The 22409-nt window shown below is 41.1% G+C and overlaps 1 protein-coding gene across 1 annotated transcript; it reads left to right on the forward strand.

Annotated features, from left to right (window-relative positions):
* Positions 1–9975: 9975 nt before the first annotated feature.
* Positions 9976–14286, forward strand: ZBTB8B (zinc finger and BTB domain containing 8B). The gene is made up of 3 exons (XM_065421863.1): positions 9976–10924; positions 13387–13565; positions 13975–14286. The coding sequence occupies exons 1-3, from the start codon at positions 9976–9978 to the stop codon at positions 14284–14286; spliced, it is 1440 nt and encodes a 479-aa protein (XP_065277935.1).
* The last annotated feature ends 8123 nt before the right edge of the window (positions 14287–22409 follow it).

Consider the following 22409-nt stretch of genomic DNA (forward strand, 5'->3'; position numbering starts at 1 on the left):
AGTTTAGACACTGGCCCAGGCATGTATGACTGCCTCATTCTACATAATCATTCTTCATATTTTGCTTTATTTTGTTAATGTACAGGTTGATTCAGTTATTCAAGAAACTATTCTGTCCTCATGGTGCCACTGTTGTAGCATGGCCAGAGAGGAGTGGAACTGAGCATTAGAAGATTCACAGAAAATGAAGGTGTGATTGTAGCACTGGTAGCATACCATGTAATCTAGCTAGCACAGAGAACAGTAGTAGCAAAGCTAACCCACCCCCCAGCAAAGAATTCAGTGCAGACTAGCAACCTGAGAACATGCCCCGGAGGCCTGTATTGGGGCAGCTGGCCCATGCTGAAGCCAGGGCCACCATGGCTGCACTACTATTGTTACCCACATTAGGTAGATTAAAGCTAGTGAGGGTATCCTAACTGTGCTGCGATCACACCTCCATTTCCTATGTAGACATACCCTAAGTTCCAGGACAGAAAGATGCAGTTTGGGAGTGGCAGAGACAGATCAGTGGTAGTAGCTCTCCCATAGTGTCCCTCGCTAGCTGAGCTACATTGATTTAAAAGAATTTGCTCACCCTGGGCATGATCCTGCTCCCTTTCAAGTCAACAGAAAAAATCCTGTTGATTTTAATGGAGCAGGATCAAGTCCTTTGAGTCCCTAACTGAGTTTAGACAATTTTAAAAATGAAGGGAAGGGCACCAATGATGATTTGGCAAAAAGAAAACCTAGAAACTCCATCACTAAACTGTGCAGGTTCACTGCTGGGCAGATGAAACACTGCAGACAAAGTGGAATCCATCCTGGATAAGCAGGACTCCAGAAATGCAATTAAAAGACAGAAAATAATGGTGCTGCAACTGGTATCAAGCAGAGAATGTTCCTGCAGAGACAGCCCCAATTATTGACTGAGGCAGACCTGTAAATACTGAAGCTAATTTCTGGAGACAGGCAGTATGAATCTCCATATAATTAAGCTCTGACTCCCCAGAAATTGATCATGAATGGCATTTAATAAAGAGCTTGTTAGTGCATGAGTTAGGCAAAACTGGTTGTTAACAATGACTGATTCTGAGAATCAGAGATGTCTGCCCCTGCCTAACACAAAGCAGTGTTTAAAAAGAATAGAAAAGAGCACCTGTGGTGGAGTGTTGAAAATCTTGATGCTGGTTTTATGATTTTAAACTATTTTTAAAATATATACTGTAGAAAAGGGAAAGGAATAAAATAATGTCTGATGTACAGAAAATGCTTTTCAGCCTGAAGAATCCCAAAGCTTTTTAAAAATCAAATTACATAGGGGTCACTTCACCCATCAATGAATGCAGTCACTTTTGGAGTGGAACTTTGCAGCTATTTAACAGCGCAGAGCAACACTACCTGACAATTTAGGACAGCAAGTGAAGAACACTATCCAAATAATATTGTAGGGAGATTTAAGTAGGGAAATTGTACAGTAGAGATCCAGGACAAGATCCTCAACTGATGTAACTTGTCACATCTCCACTGGCTTCAACGGAGTTATGTAAATTTACACCAACTGAGGATATGACCCCCAAACTTGCATTTGATGAGGACACTGTGCTTAACACCTCTTCTCTTGCAAAAATGCAATGGAATTTTAATAACAAATAGTAATTTTCATAACCACACGCAGTCAGGAACTCAGTTTTGCTTCTCATCTGAAATAAGGCATTTCCAACAATGGAGTACCCAATAGCACCAGGCTAAAGGTTTCATTCCGTATTGACTCAGCGCTTGATCCTGCATTGCTCTCTTTGGAGTTTAGGGTGCACAAAGAATGTAGAACTGAATCCTAAGTACAAAGAGTGCCACTTACTGAATCGCTAAATCTGTTTCTTGGAGCACCATGGCTGGGTTTTCCTTGTAAATCTCCCATCCAAATACTGACCAGCCCTAAACGTACTTTGCTTGTGAGATCTGACAAGATCAAAATAAAATGATACATACTTTCTTCAAAGCATGTGCAAGTATCTTTCACCTTTGTTGCTAGCATGGATCTACAGTATATGTTGCTTGGGCTTGTAATTAGTAAAGTGTATAAAGGTTTCCTACTGCATGAGTGAACCCATCTTTCATAAATCCAGGGGTGCTTTTGAAATGTTAAAATATATTGCAGTGATTGCACCACCACCAAGAGTGTTAATCTGATGGAAACGGTGTTCTCTAGGGGTACAATCAGCCAGTGAAAGTTTAATCTGATGGTGTAATGTTTGTAATGTGATAGCCTGGTGGAGAGCCTTGGGGGGAGGAAGGGTAGAGTTTCTATGCCACTAGTCACAAGTGAAATTATCTCCTGCCTGTTTGTACAAATATATGTATCCCTCTTAATAAACTCACTTATTATTTTTCTTCCAGACTCTCTTAGTAACTCTTACTGCAAAACCAAAATATACCAATTAATGTATTTTTAATAGAATGGAGTGTAAAACGTGTAGAGCCTGTAGTTTCACTGAGGATTCCTAAAGACATAATAAATAACAAAAATATTTGAATCAAAGCTCCTTGATAGAATTAAAGCTTTTATATTGTAGTTTTAGAATATATATTTATTTTATATTACAAAACACTACTAAATGTTTGGAAATTGGAGATGGTAATAGGTTTCAAAGCAGTTATATGTGGTCATACATTGTTGGGAATATTAAAATAAATTTAAGTCAATGATGAGTTATTAGCAGGTCGAGTTGAAAGGTTATAAAGAGGTCATAGAAGGTCACAGACTGATTCATTCTAATTGCAGTGTGGAGCATGTAGATTTTCACAGAAGAGAAAGTTTCGATGTTCTTTTCCATTATAGTTCTAAACCAAGCTAGTTAATGTACCACTCTGCCATGCTGGGAGAGGATGACTGTTAATAACTAACACACAGAGCACCAGGAAGAATAATCATCTAGATTAGAGACAGGCAGAGCACATCAGCATTAGAATAGACATAGTGGGTACTAGCAAGATAGTTAATATAGAAGAGGGAGGAGAGAATCCAAACATTTTGTATTAGACTTAGAACAATCCTGTAAGTAGGGAAGAATTTAAGTATGACGGAAGCTATTCCATATATAAACCAATTAACATTTGCCCTCAGATTGGTTCGTGAGTGCTCCAAAACCTTTTAGGACAACAATCTCCCATCCCATTATCAGATTTCCAGGATAATTATATGATTTTTCAGAGAAGAATTTTCCATCTGAAGTTCTCAAACAACTAGTCTATTTGTCCTGAATGAACACCCAGAAACAATGCCTCCTGGGTCAGAAGGAAGGCTGACTGGTTTGGGGGCAGTGAGTCTGCTTTTATGGAATGCAGACTACCAGCACAGTAACACTGAGGAGGCGCTCAGACTCTGAAAATCTGGTGTCTAACAACTTTAGAGACCATAATTCTAGTCGGCTGCACTTTGCAGCAACGCGGCTGGCCAGAAGATCTGGTAGACTTCTTTTTGGACAATGGGTATTCTGTACCTCGCTTAGGATGAAGATTAATAGGGATCCAGCTTTGTTGTAATATTACAGACCTAAGATTTATGCTGTGTGGATTCAGTTGGCTCCACTGATCAACTATTTTGCCACCAATCTTATGAATTTTCATCTGGCCTTCATGAAGATATGGCACATTTTACACTTCCCGAGATAGGATCACAGAAGAGTAAAGCTTTCTCCTTTACAAGCTCTATTTTCATAAAACTTTTTGTATTAAAATCCATTGTATTTCTAAATAAAGAGTGTGTAATAACAGATTGGTGGTAAAGGAAACATTTGAAAAGTAGCCAAAGTAAATAATGGAAGGGTTAAGAATGCTGATGCCTCATTTGGAAAGATTTTTTTGCAGAGCAGCAAGGGCTGAAGTCGAGACAGCACACTTAGGCCTTTGTACATATAGATAGAAGATCAACAGCCAACCATCTATATGAGTTATTGTGAATAGAAACCAGGACCTTCTATCTAGGTCCATATGCTGCACCCATTACTGTGGTATTTAACCTTCTGCTTCCCAACAGACCTCTGTACAAAGTGAACTACAGCTTAGCTAGTAGAGAAAGCTGATAAACATTTGAATAAGAGTCTGATACTATTTGGAGGCTTGGAGCCTGTTAATGATGCTCTTTTAGTTGGTAGGAGGTGTCACTGATTTCCCATTCAGACTGTAATTAACTAAATAGGACAGATCCTCAGAACCAACCATTTGTAATGGTTGTTGCTAATAGGGCTGGGGCCTGTAATGCCATCTTTGCATCGTCCTTATCTTCAGGTTGTTTGTCCAGTCCCAAGGAGGAATTTAGAGCAGCCTCAAGCCTACCAGCTGCACCAATTGCAAAGTGACCATTCCAGGGCACAGCAGTGCACTGGCCACACCTTAATTTCCCCCAGCCTCACCCCTTATGCCAGGGTAAATCAGTTTAGCTGGTTTGATAGCTGCTTTGCACCCCTGGGACAGCGCAAAGCAGCACTGTGGGCCAGGATTTGGCCCACTACTTATTATTTGTATAGCAAATTGTTGGTATTTTATAAATGAATAATAATAAAAACAATAATAACAATAATGTGTTCATTAAAACCTGAACAGAAAATCAGTGGCTCTTCTTACCAGTCAAAATTGTGTCCAGTTTAGTCGTTGGCGAGATGAAGGATGGTTAAGTTGTAGGGCTTCAGGGATGGCACTGTCTGGGCTGAAGGTGTTGTGTAAGAGACATTTGGCTTTCCAGACAGAGAAGGAGGAAGCGCAGACGTGGATGCAACATTGCATTCTCTTTAGGCCATTCATGGAGTGGTTATGCAGCCTAGGAGGTGCCTGCTTGCTTTCTCAACTACAAGAGTGAATGCAGAATTTATAGGCAGCTAAAATGTGAACACTTTACAATTTTAAACAAATAAAAAGAAGACAAAAAAAGAGAGGGTCCCTGGAATCATTCTGACCCCTACTCCTTCTTGAGGCACTGAGTTAGGGTGGGCCAGAGTCCTTGTTTTCAAACTTCTGAAAGGTATATAGAGATATTTTTCCCCCCACAGGACAAAATCTACAACCCAGGAAATGTAGGGACTGATCCTTCAGCTTACTCATGTAAATAGTCCCATTGGAACTATTCTAGTGAGTAAGGGTAGAGGATCAGTTCCTTAATTTTTAAATAATTAGGGAACTCAGACAGAACTACTTTATACAAAGGATAATATATCGAGTAAGTTACTGAGCCAGAAAAAAAAGAAGCAAAGAATACCATTTATTTTCAGAAGGGATATAAAACTTTATACTTCAATGCATAAGACGACCAATAATGGATAGTATTTAAGAAGAAACATCTCTGGATGGTTTATTCCATAAATGTCCACGATGGAGTTTTTGCACCCTCCTCTGAAGCATCTGGCCACTGTCAGAGACAGGATACTGAACTAGTTGGCCCACTAGTCTGATCTGGTATGATAATTCCTATATTCCTGTGATTTGGGAAGGGTAGTTCATGAGAGTCATATGTTTCAGGATCAAAGTGTGGATCATATGTATGAATCTATTCCTCTTTCACAAATAAATTAGTGCAAGTGAAGAAATACATAAAGAGATCTGAGGTTTTGACAAGTTTTTAGTTACGTGCATCATCCCACTGCCTACAAGGGACAATGGCCATGACCTTCAAAGCACATATGCAGTATTGTTGTAGCTGTGTTGGTCCCAGGATGTTAGAGACACAAGGTGGGTGAGGGAATATCTCTTATTGGACCAACTTCTGTTGGTGAGAGAGACAAGCTTTCAAGCTTGCACAGTGCTCTTCTTCAGGTATGGGAAATATACTGAGTGACAGCTAAATACAAGGTGAAACCGATTATTTAGCATGTGACAGAACATTTCCCAGACCTAAAGAAAAGCTGTGTGTAAGCTCAAAAGCTTGTCTCTCTCACCAACAGAAGTTGGTCCAATAAAATATATTACCGCACCCATCTTGTCCCTTCAAAGCACATGTATGTCAAGGATGTGTAGATAACTGCTGAAATCCTGGTGATCTCAGACAATATGTGCATGTCCTTGCCTCCCTGCACTGCCCTCTGAAAATGGCAGCTGAGCTAGGTCACTTGCTGTTCTGCTATTGGTTCCCTGCCTGCTGCTGCATGCTTCTGCTCTCTCCACTGGGATTTGGAGGCCGCGTAGGAGAATTTGAGCAACATTAACTTATGTGGCAAACAGTGATGTGATTTCTTACTCTTTGTCTGGGAAACATGCCATGTAAGAGCATCTGTACCCTGCTTCATTTTCCTTTTCCCTCCGGCTTAGCTCTGCTCCTCTTTCTTGCACAGTCCCAGAATGCTACAGATTTTCTTCATTGCTGAGTGACCAGAGTGTATTCTATGAAGGGCATGCTGTTTAGGCATTGCTTATTAGTGAAGGGAGTTCACAATTCATCTTATAGCAAATTCATAAATTCACGTATCTGCTTAGTGGAAATGAGGAGTGTACAAAACTCTTGGTTATTAATTGAAGGGTAGATGAAGATGCAGGGAGGTGGGAATAAAGTAAAATAGCAAAGGGATGGTGGTGGGGGGGGAGAGAGAGAGAGAGCTGAGGGACTGTGGAGAGGAAATGTGAGAAATAAGGGACTGGGGCAGGAGCAGGAAATTAGAGTCTGGCAGGGAAGATGGGGAGTGGGAAGAGGAATTTGGCAAGGACTAATACTGTAGGAAGGTATAGATTTGATAGGGAGAAAGAATTAGTGGACTACAAAAAGAAGTAATATACTGAGGGAAGTATGAAAACTGATGGTGAGGAGAAAAGTGATTATATATGGGGGTAGGGTTGCCAGGTGTCTGGTTTTCGACAGACAACGGCTCCAGTTAGCACCACTGATCGGGCCGTTAAAAGTGGGACTAAGGCAGGCTCCTTTCCTGCCGTGGCTCCACGCAGCTCCTCAAAGTGGCCAGCAAGTCCCTGCAGTCCCTAGGCTCCACTGCCCGAGGCTCCGGCAGCGATTTAAAAGGGCCCAGAGCTCTGGCCGCTGTTGCAGTGGCGACTGTGGCGGCCGGGAGCCCTGGGACCTTTTAAATTGCTGGTCCTGGGGCAGCTGCCCTTTTCGCCTGTCCCCGTCAACGGCCCTGCCGGTAGTGTCCCTACCGGAAGGGACGCCGACACGGGGGGTGGGGGGGCGGCAAAAGGGGCAGCGATGTCGGCTGCGTACAGGCTGGTACCGGCTTCTTACCGGTACACTGTACAGGCCTGTATCGGCCTACTTTCACCCCTGCCTCAACCCCTCGTTTCTGGTCCCACCCAGGAGCCTGCACCCCCAGCCGGAGCCCTCACCCTCTCCCACATCCAGACCCCTTGCCTCAGCCCAGTGAAAGTGAGTGAGGGCGGGAGGGGGATGGAGTGAGTGGGGGCGGGGCCTCAGAGAAGGGGCCGGGCAAGGGTGTTCAGTTTTGTGCGATTAGAAAGGTGGCTGGCAACCCTATATGGGGTTGGGTGTATGTGTAGGAGACAACTGAAATGTGGTGGTCGGGACTCTAAACTCCCCATCTCCCATGTAGATAAATATTCCTTTCATTTTCTTAAAAAGCAACAGAGGGTCCTGTGGCACCTTTAAGACTAACAGAAGTATTGGAGCATAAGCTTTCGTGGGTGAATGCCCACTTCATCAGACGCAAGGCATCAGGCTTGCATCTGATGAAGTGGGCATTCACCCACGAAAGCTTATGCTCCAATACTTCTGTTAGTCTTAAAGGTGCCACAGGACCCTCTATTGCTTTTTACAGATTCAGACTAACACGGCTACCCCTCTGATACTTTTCATTTTCTTGCCGCTGAAATTTAGCCAGGTTTGGTGCCTAGCTGCCTTTGGGACCCACAGTCTGTAAGCGGGCTATGAAATGCGTGAGGCGCTTTAGCTCCCTGGGGAAGGGAGGAAAGGCAAGGTGCAGATGAAAGGAGGGGTAAATAGCACAGCAGGGAGGCTGAGGCCACTCGAAGGCCCTGCCCAAACGGTACCGATCTCAGCCATCCCGCCTTCCCCCAGCCAACGCTGAGAGCCCAGGTGGGCTAAGCCCCGCTGGGGCTGCGCGCCCAACCCAACCGCACCGCTACTGGTCTGCCCCGAGCCCCCAGCACCGCCCGGCCACTGATCTGCCCCAGCCCCAGCCCAGGAGCACGCGCCCTCGCGGTGCATGCTGGGATGTGTAGTCCCTTTCCCGGGCTCCTGCCCTGAAAAAGAGAATCACAGCAGGGAACTCCAACCCTGGAGGCGGCCGAGGCGAAGGGCGCATGCTCCGTGGGGTGCGGGCGGGTGGCCGGGGAGGGCGCACACTACCTTGCTGGGAAGGAGGCGCCGCCTCTCGGCCTATCCTGTGCTCGGGAGGTGCGGCGAGAAGGAGGGCCCGGCCCGGCGCGTGCGTCAGGTTCGGTAGCGCTGCGCCAGGGGCCGGGTAAAGGTGAGGGGGAGAATGGAGGTGCCGCCTTTTCATTCAGGAGCGGACGGGAGCGGGGGTCGGTGCGGGGCGAAGCCTCTGCCGCGCCCGGGTTCGGGGTGTGGCTGGGCGCTGGGGCGGCTGAGCGGCATCACCCGCCCCCCGCCAGCTGCCCTCTGCCCAGAGCTGGGGGAGGGGCAGCCCAGGGGCCCTAGCCCCACTCCTTGCCCCGCAGGGGGAGGGGCGGCAGGGCTCAGTCCCGGCCGGGGGGTCCCGCGCTCGGGGGCGGAGGGTATCCTGTGGGGGAGGCGACGGACCCTGCGAAGAATGATGGACTCCCCACCCCTCTGGGGGGCTGCAGGGGCTCGGCCCTGCTCAGATTCCCGATGCGTGTTTGCTGCGCTGGGGTGGGCAGGGCTGGCTCCTCTCCAGCAGACTTGGCATTTCCCACTGTCCACCAAGGGGGAGACTTCTGCTCAAAAGAACATACAAAATACGGTGCCCAATCATGCCCATAGACTGCTGGCCACGGGAGCGCCTGGCTGAAAGGCAGGAGCGGGAGTCCAATGAGGCGGGTTCCTAGCTCTACCACAGACTTTCTGTGGGATGCTTAAGCTTAGTCCTTCAATTCCCCTACCTGTAAAATGGGGATAGTGCGTCCAGTCCCACAGGAGCATTGTGAGACTTCATGCTTGTAAAGTTCTCTGAAATTCTCAAGTGGAAAGCCTTCAATAAGTAAAATGTATTGTTATTTTTTAAGCCTTTCCAGTTTTCATTAGCTTTTCCACCAGTGGTGCTCCTGAGCAACCAATCTATGCCAGTTTCACTCTTGACTGCAAATATCAGAAAAACAATAGTGTCTGATTTTTGTTTTTTATAAAGAACAAGGGATTGTCGGTGGCGGTGCATGTAATCTCGTCCAATGAGACAACTAGTATATAAGTAAAAAGGTGAACTTTGATAACTCTATCTTCAAAAAGTTTTCTCAGGGCAGGTTGTAATTTTACCCTGGAATCCGTTTTAGTGGAAGTGTTATTAAAAGCAGATACCATCTCAGACTATCTGAAGTTTAGAATTGTTCTCACTCTTTGGAGCACTGTACACAATCACTGCATCTTTGCCATGTGTCTGTGATAGGCTGGCCGAGTTGGGATATAGGATACTAAATTTGTCAAGCTAGTATGTTGTCCACTGAGAAATGACAGAGGCTACTCTATTTAGATTGTAAGCTCTTTAGGGCAGGGACCGTCCTTTTGTTCTGTCTTTGTACAGTGTCTAGTACAATGGGTTTCTGGTCCATGAGTAGGGCTCCTTGGTGCTGCGGTAATGCTAATAATAATTGGACGTGGACTGTCGTAGTTGGAATGTTACAGTGACTTCTGGTTTTAATCCCCCCCCCCCCAGTCTGAATATGACTATAGGCCAGGTTGTTGCGGGGTGTGTGTGTGTGTGTGTTTGTTTTTGGAAGGAGGGAAAACAGTGATAGGTTTTGATTTCTTCTCCCTTTGTGGAATCATTTCTGCTCTAATGTTCTCTCTATGTTTCTTCTTGTCAGTGATCAGCAGCAGCAATAGGAGAAATGGAGATGCAGTCATATTACACGAAACTCTTGGGAGAGCTCAATGAGCAAAGAAAGAGGGATTTCTTTTGTGACTGCAGTATTATTGTGGAAGGCAGGATCTTCAAAGCTCACAAGAACATTCTCTTTGCCAATAGTGGCTACTTCAGAGCCTTATTGATTCATTACATTCAAGACAGTGGGCGACACAGCACTGCTTCTTTGGACATTGTTACTTCAGAGGCCTTCTCCATCATCCTAGATTTCCTTTATTCAGGGAAGCTGGATCTTTGTGGAGAAAATGTTATTGAAGTCATGTCCGCAGCTAGCTACTTGCAGATGACTGATGTGGTCAATTTTTGCAAAACATACATCAGGTCATCGCTAGATATTTGCAGAAAAATAGAGAGAGAAGCTGCTTTCTATCAGGCTGATAGCGGAAGCTCTAGTTCTGTCAGAGAGGGCACTTCTTATGGTACAAAGAGCCAGTGCTCTGCCTCCGTCTCTTCTCTGCAAGAAAAGGAAAGGATTTCTGATTGTCAGAGAGATCCTCCCTGTGGTGAATGTAGCAGCTGCCACCCAATGGAACTTGTGGTGAGAGACCCTGAAAGCAGTGATTCTCCAGATGACATTAATTCTTCTCTGCCCAAAGGGGTAGTAGAACCAAAAGTAGAATTTGACTCTGATGAAGTGGAAGTAGAAGTGGGTGAACGACTACAGCAGTATCCAACTCCGTTATCTCTTGAGCAGATGGAAGAGGGGCTGCACAGTGGCCAGGCAATGGACTTAGCCTGCAATAACTATCATATGAAACAGTTCCTGGAGGCCCTGCTACGCAGCAGTGCGGCTCAAAGAAAAGATGATGTGGTTCATCACTTTGTTCGGGGCTTTGAGGGTAGGCCAGAAGATGCAGGGGTGGCCATGAGTTCCATGATGGACATTCACAGCGACTGGTACGGTGAGGATACAGGTGAGATGAGAATTCCTGAGGCTGTAGAGAATGTCTGTATAACGGATGAGGAAGCTGCTTATTTGTATAACTTTCTATGTTAATTGAACAGTTTATTCTCATTCTTGTTCAGTATACTTCACAGGAAAATATTGCTGAGTTTTATGCAACAGCAAAATAAACTATTGTTCTGGACTTCAAAAGAAAGCTGCACTCATTTTGCTCAGTGCAGCATTTGGAAGGTAAGTATTTCTGATCTAAAAACTTGTATTTGAAATAGGTATTTTGGAGTCTAATGTTGGTGACCACCAGTTTACTAAATGGTAACATAATTTGGGACAACACTGGAATGAAGGATGAATGTAAGAAAAACTTTGCCTCTTATAACTGTTAGTATTATGAAGAAGAGTTGTTAAGGATTCAGAAAGACAAACTGATAACCCCATGTTGGTTATGCTATAAACTCTGAGAGGCGGAATATTAACTACACTGCATATTTTCCCTCTAGAGGCAGACTTCCTTCTCCATTGCTGATCATCAGGGCTGCTGCTTTCACTAGCCCAAATGCATGCTGGGATTTCTCAGCACCAGTAGGAAGGCTATGTGGCAGCACCTTCAGGGACCTGAAGGAGAAAAAGCTCATGTAAATATACACATTTCCTAAAATGGCCGTTAACGATTTTGGGTCTTCATCTGCTTGTAATAAAGTTGGAAGACTATTTCTTTTCCCGAACACTGTCTCTGTTTACCTTTCCAAAACTGTCATTTATGGTGGGCTCTGCTCCTTGCCTGAAGTCCACCTCAGTTCTCATAGCCATTCATAATTCGCCAAGTTAAAAAAAAAATGATGCAGGCAATAGGAGTTATTCATAAAAATAGTGTATGCTGTAGAAAGTAAAGCTATGTTTATGCCATTACTAGCTCAAGCACACAAGTGTGTTCTTAAAGCCACTTAGAGTTCAGCAGGTCTGTAAGGAATTCTCACTGTGTAGTGAATCAATGTTCATCTGATAAAATCATTAACTATTAGTCAGTTAGCATAACTGAAATAATATTTAATGGCAGTATTCTGTTACAATAACATCTACTGCTTCTAAAATGCTGTAGCATAGCAGACATCTAACAGGATAACATTATGTTCCATTGATGTTTTTTCAAGTAAAACTCTTCAAATTGTTAATCTAGAATTAAAAGTGAAAATACACCTAAAACCTGATTAAAAAAATCATCAATAATTAACAGAATTTGCTAGAAACTTTTAACACTAGAAATATGTATTTTAAACATGCATTCAGGGTTCTGTTTCTCTCTCACAAGAATTGATGTCACTAGCACCTAAAGTAGAACAGAAAACTATTCTTTATGCTGGTTTAGGTTCTTGTGATGTATTCAGCTTTTTCAAGGGAGACACAGACCGCTGAACTCCGGTCCTGGTAGCTAAAGTTATGGAATGAGTCTCAGATATCTTGTTTTTGAAAGTGTGTGTGTGTGTGTGTGTATATATGTATATGTACATGTCTATACATGAATTATTAGGGTCATTACTGATTTTGATATTTATTGAAAAAGATTTTAGTTAATCTTTGAGGCTCCAGTACATTAAAGGACTATGTGTATGCATAACTTTAATCATGCATTTCAGTGGGGCGCCTTAACGTTAAGGATGTGTTTAAAGTGCTTTCCTGAATCTGTATAAAGCAACACACACTTTTTAGTCTCTTAACATCACCACCCAATCCTAGTCATGTTACAAAGGACATCTCTTGTCTGTCATGTATTGGCTACCATGAAGAAGCTCAGTAATGCCCATTTTTATTTAAAAATGTAATCTTCAAATACAATTCTCAATTTTTGCATCTTCTCACATGAATTTATCAATGTTTAACTGTATGTGTATATTCTGAATCTAGGCATATTTTACTGGAAAAAAATAAAACAAACCGCAAATATATTAGAGATGAAAGATTCCTGTTAGTCCCAGTAGAAAGCTACTAAGACTTGAATGGGGACAGAGGCATAAATTACCTCTAGGGATGGTCCCTCTATGTCTAAATTGAGGCCCATTATTATAGCATATTGGAAAACTTGCACTGCTACTGCCTGTGCACTTTTCTGTGGCTAAATTAAAGACTTTAGTTTCCTGTGCTGTTAATATGACACCTTTTTCAAAAATAAACTTGAAGATAACAAGAAAATTTCAATGGCTCGTATATTGAGCATACTCTAGCAAATACATCACACTGGAAATCAATGTTGCCAATTTATTAAATGTATTTTAAAACTGCCTGATTTTCAAGGGTGCTAAGCACCTGCAGCTCTATAAGCTTTTAAAAAAGAGACCATAAAATTAAAATCCAAGTGAGCCAAATACAAAGAGAAAAAATATGTAAGTATTCTGGCCCTAGCTTGCAGGCAAGGATTGTAACGAGCAACCTAGCTAACTTTGTTGAATTGTCTAAAATATATTGTTTTCTTTTTAAAAGGTGATGTGTTAGTTGTGCCAATCAAGCTCCACAAATGCCCGTTCTGTCCCTACACGGCTAAGCAGAAGGGAATACTAAAACGGCACATTCGCTCTCATACAGGGGAGAGACCCTACCCTTGTGAGACGTGCGGCAAACGCTTCACCCGGCAGGAGCACCTTCGGAGTCATGCTCTGAGTGTAAGTTTGATAAAAGCAGATATCTGTCAGAAGCAGACTTAAAAATAAATAGTAAGCTCCTGTATTCAGTGTTTCTCAGTCATTATGCTGATCTGTGTAAATGTATATGTATCACATTTTGATTTAAGGCTGTTCTAAAGTACAGTAGAGGATAGAATGATTCTGCTCCCAATATGTAAGGTTAACTGGGCAATGGTTAAGACTAAGAAATTGACATTTAATGTAATACAACTGTTTTAGTCCAAAACCTTTGTTCTTAGAAAGGTGATGTGATCATTTGCCCTGCAAGTTTGGTAAATGCTGTTGTGTGTTTCATCTTGGAATATATGGAAGCAGCATCCCGCAAAAGGAATAAAACAGCAAGATAGGCCAGTCAATTTACAATGATGTTTTATTTCTCATTGATCAGGTGCACCGATCAAACAAGCCAATTATCTGCAAGGGTTGCAGAAGAACGTTCACAAGTAGCCTATCGCAGGGATTACGGCGCTTTGGCTTGTGTGACAGCTGCACTTGTGTAACGACTACGCATGAGGATTCAATGCCCATTAACCTCAGTCTGATGGAACCTTCATCAGAAGGTCAAGAAAAGGGTGATACAGACAATGATTGGCCTATATATGTAGAATCTGGTGAGGAAAATGATCCAGCTGATGATGATGATGCTGATGATAAGCAGGAGATCCATAGAAGCTTATCAGACCGAGAGGCACTTATGTAGTAACAAAAGGAGGGTTGGCGGATTTCAAGTGTCTCCCCTGTGATTGGTCATTCTACAGCAGAAAACTGCATATTTAACCAGTTTTGTGGAACTGTGTGTTTTTTATTACTAAATTCCAGTTTTGATAGAACAGGTGGGAAGAACTGGATTTTGGAATTTTGAAATATTTTTTAACTTTTCAGTGCTGTGCACTAGAATTCTGAGGGAATTTTCTATCCTGGGTGAGCAGAGGCTGTCTCCTTGCAATCACGTGTTGTGCTTCTGTACCCTGGCTATGAGGGAAGGATAACGCTCTTCGCAGGTGAAGGATCATCATGATAATTTGATACTGAGTTTCCTCTCACAATGCTGCCATGGTCCCTCAATCCTGGTCTCAAGGGGCCAACCATCATCTTTCTAGGAAGAGATGTGGAGAAAATAAATGTAGTTTTCATCCTTAACCTTGGACTTCTCTAAACTGTTTTGCAATCTCGTCCCTCTTATGCTAGGAAAGTCCTATCTGAAACTGTAAATCCTAACTGTTTGTTTAATCTTAAAAGTTTAGAATAGGATTTGACCTGGAAACCACGGTAAATTACCAGGATAACAAATATGCTACAGAGGGAAGCATATTCAGTAGAGAATCTTCACACGTTTGTTCATATATGTACTTAGAGAGCAAGCTTCTATTTTTGGGCAGTTTTCACTGCATTTCCATCCCTGGAGAACAAGAGAGCTTGGGCTGTGATTCTTCTGGTCTGTCTTTAATGCCCATTAGACAGTAGTCCAGGCCTGAGAACTACACAGAATACTTATTCTATGATCTAGTAAAATAGTGTCCAAAGTGCACTGGTTACTGAAGCAAGACTAAGTGCACTGCCCACCTCTTTTCAACCATTTAAAGTAGAAGTTATAACCTAGCAATCTAGAAAAGTGGTTTCTTTAGTAGATTAAATAGTCAGATTTACTGCTGATCTAGCTGAAGTACAATTCCAAAGAAAAATCTGGACTACATATATAACACCATCCCTGCAAACTGTTTTTGAAGAAGCCAGGTGAGACCCCTTGTAAAATTAGAGACTCCCTGTATGCAAACTTCCCCTTTCCTAATGAGATTTTTCTTCTTATATAATCAAAAATAGTCTTTGATGATTCCTATAATGGTTTGTACCCTTTCATTGTCTTATGAATTCATCCAGGGTACTGTCTCTTGTTAAAGTTCCAACTTGGACTCTGCGTTTTCCTTGTTGGACAGATACAAGTTGGCTTTTGAAGGAGGTGAGATTACTTTATTTAATTTACCTGTCCAGTACCAAATTGCTGTAGACTATGAAATTAGCTGGGAAACTGTAAAGAGCTCTTGGGTAAGCTACTGCTAAACTTAAGGCTAAAGAAGTTACAATATTGAAGGATTCTGTGCAGTGAAGGTGCATACTGTACAGAGATAGTACGTTCTAACTTGTTCGTAAATGTTTAATGAAAAGCATTGCATTTGGGCCTCACTTTCTGGATCAAGTGCTAGAACAGAAGATTGCAGACAGACGTCACTGACACAGGAAGATCATCTCAGTTAAAAAGACAGTTTTCCTTATGTTTTAAAGAAGACTTTACACTGAGCAAACATAAAATAGAACATTTTTATATAAAAAGCAGCTGATTTAACCAGTCATTTTCTGTATACCTCGTGTATTATTTCACATATTGGATAAGAACATTCTGCCCCACAGTTGAGCTTCTTTATTTGCTTCATCCTGTAGCAAGGCAATAATCCTGGTGTGATATCACAATCTACTTGTACAGAAGTGATTCTGATATCACAAATGCGGCATTATGACTTCATTGCAAGATCAGAGGATGAATAAAAATGAAACAAGCCTCTGTTTATCTTGAATTACTAGCAAAGTAGCAAAAAAAAAAAAAAAAATCCAACCAAAAAAAAAATCAAAGGTAAATAGAGTTGTTTGAAATGTCTCCCCAAAACCCAAAGTCTTACTTTAAGCGCTCTCTTTCTGGAAGATATTTCATTTCTTGCTGGGTTTATTTTCTGTAACTTAAATTGAGGGGAGCAACGTACCGTTAAAAATAAGCTATTTGTATTTGTTTTCTAGTTTGTTACAAAACCTCTCCAATAGTCCTTTTTTCCTATTGTTTATACATTGGAGTTGGTGTCTGAACAATTATGTCATAGTTTCATCAGCATAGCAAATTAGTATTAGGGCCAGATTTTCCAAAGAACTAAGCAACCACCAGCAGCTCCTATTTAGGCACCTGAATGAGTGTCTGGATCTACAAAAGAGCCCTGGCCACTTCATTTAGGAGCCTAAATGGGAACTGAGCTCTCCTGAACATCCAACTTCAATTTTGGGTGCTAAACACTTTTGAAAATCTGGCCTATAGGGTGGGCTTCTAGATCACATAAGCACTTTTGAAAATCCTACCTATAATCCCATGGGGGTGGTCTTTTTGATTACTTCTCTGTTTCTGCCCAGCCAACCCAAGTTCACGATGGTATTCTCTGATATCTGCTTATCAGACGAGCAAAGGACTTTGTGTAAGAACATTTGAAAAGGAGTCCTCATAGTTTTGACAACTGAGGACTGAGTTGCATAATGAAGGTGGGGTAGGAATGTAAATAGTCATCCTAACTTTTCATCAGCATGACATCCTGATCTCTATGGTCATTCTGGCAGAGAGGTGCCGCTTCAGTGTAAATATTAGAGGCCACTAGACTTGGAATATTCATTGGATATGGTGCTGGATAGTGTGTTACAATGCATCTTTCTGGTGATTTAGCTTATCAGAGAAACACTGTAGAACTATGTTGAGGCATGTACTAGTGAACTCTGAAATTGTGAAGACCTTCAGAAGAGGAAAATCAGTGCTCTTGTGAAGGCATGTATGCAGTGGATTTAAGAGCTGTGGGAAATACTGCAGTGACCTTCAGCTGTTTGAATTCAGCCTGCTTCATTTGGTTTTAGAAATTTTTGTTGTGTGTCTTGTGCATAGAGAATGGAACTGTGTTAAGTTTTGTGTAATGTTGGGGTAAGGGGTGGGGTGGGAGAGAGATTCCAATCACATTGCAGTTTGAAAGTGACCAGCAAAATTGCAATTTCTGTTGATCTGTCATAGCGTGCCACTTTGTTTTTCAGTGGGTCCTTAATTCAGCCTCTGTGTTTAGTAGAAAAGGTTATGCTTTATTCAGTTTCTTGTGACAGATGTTTATGTTAGATCTATGTTTGCTGTGCTTCCCACCCAATTCCATGATGTTTCCTTGAAATCTTCCATGTAAATCCTGCCTTTACAAGCTTTGAGAAAGTGACACTTCTGTTCTAAAGCATATTCATATGGTGCTGAATGAAGAATCAAAGAAAATGTTCTTAGTAGGCTTGTTTCTGATGTGTTCTTTTCTTTCAAAGTTTTTAAAAGGCCACGAAACTACATATCTTAAATTCTTAGCTCTACATAATTTACGTTATTTAGGAGTATACTTAATTTATTTGCACATAATTGCACTGTTTTTCACTAAAGAAATACATGCTGCAATGATATTAATGGTGCATTGAACTTGTAAATATTAATCTTCCAAATCTGAGTCATTTCATTTGTCTGAAATTTGAACGGTAACTTTATAGCTGGAGTCCTTTTAATTTAGTCTACCTAATTAACAGACACACTTATGAGCTGAGCCTTATTTGAACAGCTGATTTAACTACATCAGTGGATACCTGGAGGAGTCTGGAACCTATTGGCCTTGTGTAGAAAGTAAACTTAGTTGAGAGGGGTATGCTTTATAAAACATAGACCAGTTGACTAAATCAAGGAAACTCCAAGTTAAGGCTCACACTCAATTTTTAATTCCCAGACATTCAATCCATCCACTGCTGGCAATGGGCACTATGCAAGCAAAAATCAAATTCATGGCAAGGAAAGATTAAAAGGATGCTATCAACTTTAAAAGCTAGTCAATGTTTTTTTTTTTTTAAAAAAAAGGGTTTTCAGGTACTACTGATTCTTCCTAATAACTTTTATGGTTTTACAATCATAGTTTCATTTTTAATTTTTATTTTTTTAAAGAACTTTTCTTTCCCCTGTTGCTGTGGGGGGATCCTGCACAACCTTCTGGGGAAACAGTGAAACTGACTATGTTGTCAAATGCACATAATAAACTGCAAAAAACAGATACATAATTTCCCTCCTAATCTTTCTGTGATAGTAACCTCTTGGATGATACTTGTAACAATAATAGGTTTTTAAAAATCCAGATTAAGTATGATTGATTTAAAAAAAAATGTATTTACCTATGTTGCTTTGTAACCCCTTAGATTAAGTGAAAATTTAAGAAACCCAGTTTACTTTTTAAATTTCTCCCAGTTTAGACTGAAAACTTTTGTTTATTCAGGGGTCTTAGAGCTGCAATGTTTGGGTTTCAAACAGTGCATGGGAATTATTAAGAACATAAGAATGGCCATACTGGGTCAGACTAAAGTTCCATCTAGCCCAATATCCTGTCTTCCAACAGTGGCCAGTGCCAGGGGCTTCAGAGAGAATGAACAGAACAGGCGGTCATTGTGTGATACATCCCCTATTGTCCACTCCCAGCTTCTGACAGAGGCTAGTGACACTCAGAGCATGGCGTTGCATCCCTGCCCATCCTGGCTAATAGTCATTGATGGACCAATCCTCCAGGAACTTATCTAGTTCTCTTTTGAACCCAGTTATACTTTTGGCCTTCACAGCATCCCCTGGCAATGAAGTTGACTATGCGTTGTGTAAAGAAGTATGTTCTTTTGTTTGTTTTAAACCTGCTACCTACTAATTTCGTTGGATGACCCCTAGTTCTTGTGAAGGAGTAAATAACATTTCCTTATTCATTTTCTCCACACCAGTCAAGATTTTATAGAGCTCTATCATATCCCCTCTTAGTGTTCTTTTCCAAGCTAAAATGTCCCAGTCTTTTTAATCTCTCCTCATACAGAAGCTGTTTCATACCCCTAATAATTTTTGTTGCCCTTCTCTGTACCTTTTCCACTTCCTTTATCTATCTATATATATATTTTTTTTTTTTTGAGATGGGGAGACCAGATTCGCATGCAGTATTCAAGATGTGGGTGTACCATGGATTTATATAGAAGCATTATGGTGTTTTCTGTCTTCTTATCTATCCCTTTCTTAATGGTTCCTAACATTCTGTTATTTTTGACTGCTGCTGCACAGAGTGGATGTTTTCAGGGAACTATCCACGATGACACCAAGATTTTTATTGAGTGATAACAGCTAATTTAGACCCCTCGTTTTATATGTATAGTTGGGATTATGTTTTCCAATGTGCATTACTTTGCATTTATCAACATTGAATTTCATCTGACATTTTGTTGTCCCGTCACCCAGTTTTGTGAGATTCCTTTGTAATTCTTCGCAGTCTGCTTTCAGACTTAACTGTTGTGAGTAATTTTGTATTGTCTGCAAATTTTACCTCACTGTTTACCCCTTTTTCCAGATCATTTATGAATATGTTGAATAGCACTGGTCCCGGCACAGACCCATGGGACACCACTATTTACCTCTCTCCATTCTGAAAACTGGCCATTTATTCCTACTTCCCTGTCTTTTAACAAGTTACTGATTGATGAGAGAGCCTTCCCTCTTATCCCATGACTCCTTACTTTGCTTAAGAACCTTTGGTGAGGGACCTTGTCAAAGGCTTTCTGAAAATCTAAGTACACTGTATCCACCGGTTCACCCTTGTCCATGTTTGTTGACCCCGCTTAGAGAATTCTAATAGATTGGTGAGACATGATTTCCCTTTACAAAACCATGTTGACTCTTCCCTCAACAAATGTTGTTCATCTGTGTCTGATAATTCTGTTATTTACTATAGTTTCAACCTATTTGCCTGGTACTGAAGTTAGGCTTACCAGCCTGTAATTGCCAGGATAGCCACTGGAGCCTTTTTTTTTTTTTTTTTAAATTGGTGTCACATTAGCTATCCTCCAATCATCTGGTACAGAAGCTGATTTAAATGATAGGTTACATACTACAGCTAGTAGTTCTGTAATTTCATATTTGAGTTCCTTCAGAACTCTTGAGTGAATACCATCTGGTCCTGGTGACTTATTACTGTTTAATTTATAAATTTGTTCCAAAACCTCTTCTAATGACACCTCAATCTGGGACAGTTCCTCAAATTTGTCAGCTAAAAAGAATGGCTGAGGTGTGGGAAACTCCCTCACATCCTCTGCAGTGAAGACTGATGCAAAGAATTCATTTAGTTTCTCCACAATGGCCTTATCTTCCTTGAGTGCTCCTTTAGCAGTTCAATCGTCCATGAACATTGTTCAAATGTTTAAAACTAACTTTTATCATTGGAATTATTAATGTGAGGAAACATTTGTTGGTCACACTGTAAAAGTTTCTTTGCAAACTAAAATTTGGAGCAAAATTTAAATCGGGTGTCCCTCTTCACTTTGATGTACATTATAAACTTAAATGTATGTTATGTTTTTTTTTATCTTAAAGCCTTACTAGAAAGTGTAAAGTATTAACATAATATGCCATAATCAGTTCACTGAGTCAATTTTTGTCTGTTTCAGTCAGTTTTTGGACTGTTGCAGACTCTAAATAGGTGGAGGTGTTTAAAATCATGTAATGGAGCCTAAGATTTCACTTGTTCTTAAATGAATATAGGTAAGTAGAGAAATATAGTTCCAATCCTGCCAATGGCTCCATGCAGGCATACAAGTCTACCTAAATGGATCTTGTTATAGGATCAGGGTCATAGTTACTGTGTTCTCTGCTGCCAGGGTCAACTCGAACACTCTTTAAAACACAGGCTCTTGACAATGACTATAACACTTTTTTGCTTCTTACTAAATTTTTGTTTGAAGATGGTGTATGCACAGGAACAGATTAAAAACAACAAATGCAGTACGTAGCCACTTACACATTCATCCCCAAATACCTAGAGGCAGTATTCCACATTTTAAACTAAGGATCTGCAAAACATGATGCAGAATTTTTTTGACTTACAAGAGAACCACCAAAGTACATGAAACCATACTTTTCTCACGCTTGTAACTTAACTGGCTAAGGCTCAGATCCTGTAAAGACTGACGCACACATTTAACTTTATGCACACGTGTGGCCCTATTGACTATGAGACTAGTAACATGCATAAAGCTAAGCATGCATCTTAAGGATTAGGGTCCGAATCAGTTTGAAAAGTTCTCCAAGCTCTTAATGGTAAGACTGAGTATGCATTGAACTTTTAGCTATTCAATACCCCTGAAAACAGAAGTTTATCATGTGAACACTAAAACTTAATTTGAGTGTAATTGACTGTCACTGATATTCAAATCAATTTTCTTGTTTGAGCACAAATAGCTAATGGGGTGGGGGGGAACCAAAAACCACAAAAAACCCTAAAACACACTACATATTGTTCACATGCAAACTTTAGAAAGTTTGCCTTACAATAGCTAAGATGTTTTTAAACTTTTATTACTGGGTAAGGTGGATAATATGACATCTAGTGGATTAACATATTTAGAATACCTGAGCTTTTGGGGCTCAGAAGGTCCTATCAGCAGGTATTAAACCAATGTTCACTAGAATGTTCACTAAATCAAGAAATAATTAATCCATCAGCTTTTGAGCCAGCATCTGACATTGGAACTTTTTTGGCCTGAAAGCTTCTGACTCAAGTGCCAATCCTGTAAATTCCTCTGGGTGAACTTGAGAGCCTCAGTGGGTCAAAATACTCAGGCAGAGGTCTGTCCATTGGATCCTATACTGTAAATTACTTTTTGACCTAGTAAAGGGTGTTTTTTACCTTTTCCACTTTCTAAGACCAATACAGCTGCAAACATTTTCTGCAGGTTACTGGGTAATGCATCGTCTTGAAATTGATCAACTGGTTTAACCAGAAGTAAACCTTACTATAGTATTAATTGCTATAAAGAAAACATTCTTTGTTTATATTCTAACTCTGCTTTGTGCCTGAAATTTTTCGGTTATCTCCACTTTCTCTGTAAGTCTGATTCTTGGTATATTTTTCACTGTTTAAATTCTATTTTCTGTTGAATTAACTGTTAAATTAAGAATACAGGAGAAATTTGACTCGTTTTAAAAAGTGCCCCAATATTTCT

This window comes from Emys orbicularis, chromosome 23 (assembly GCF_028017835.1).
Source record: "Emys orbicularis isolate rEmyOrb1 chromosome 23, rEmyOrb1.hap1, whole genome shotgun sequence".
Lineage (NCBI taxonomy): Eukaryota > Metazoa > Chordata > Testudines > Emydidae > Emys > Emys orbicularis.

Excerpts from the sequence above, each read along its gene's own strand:
- ZBTB8B (XM_065421863.1), top strand. The coding sequence starts at position 9,976 with ATGGAGATGCAGTCATATTACACGAAACTCTTGGGAGAGCTCAATGAG. Across the intron at positions 10,925-13,386 it reads CTGGTACGGTGAGGATACAG|GTGATGTGTTAGTTGTGCCA; the intron begins GTGAGATGAGAA and ends TCTTTTTAAAAG. Across the intron at positions 13,566-13,974 it reads TTCGGAGTCATGCTCTGAGT|GTGCACCGATCAAACAAGCC; the intron begins GTAAGTTTGATA and ends CTCATTGATCAG.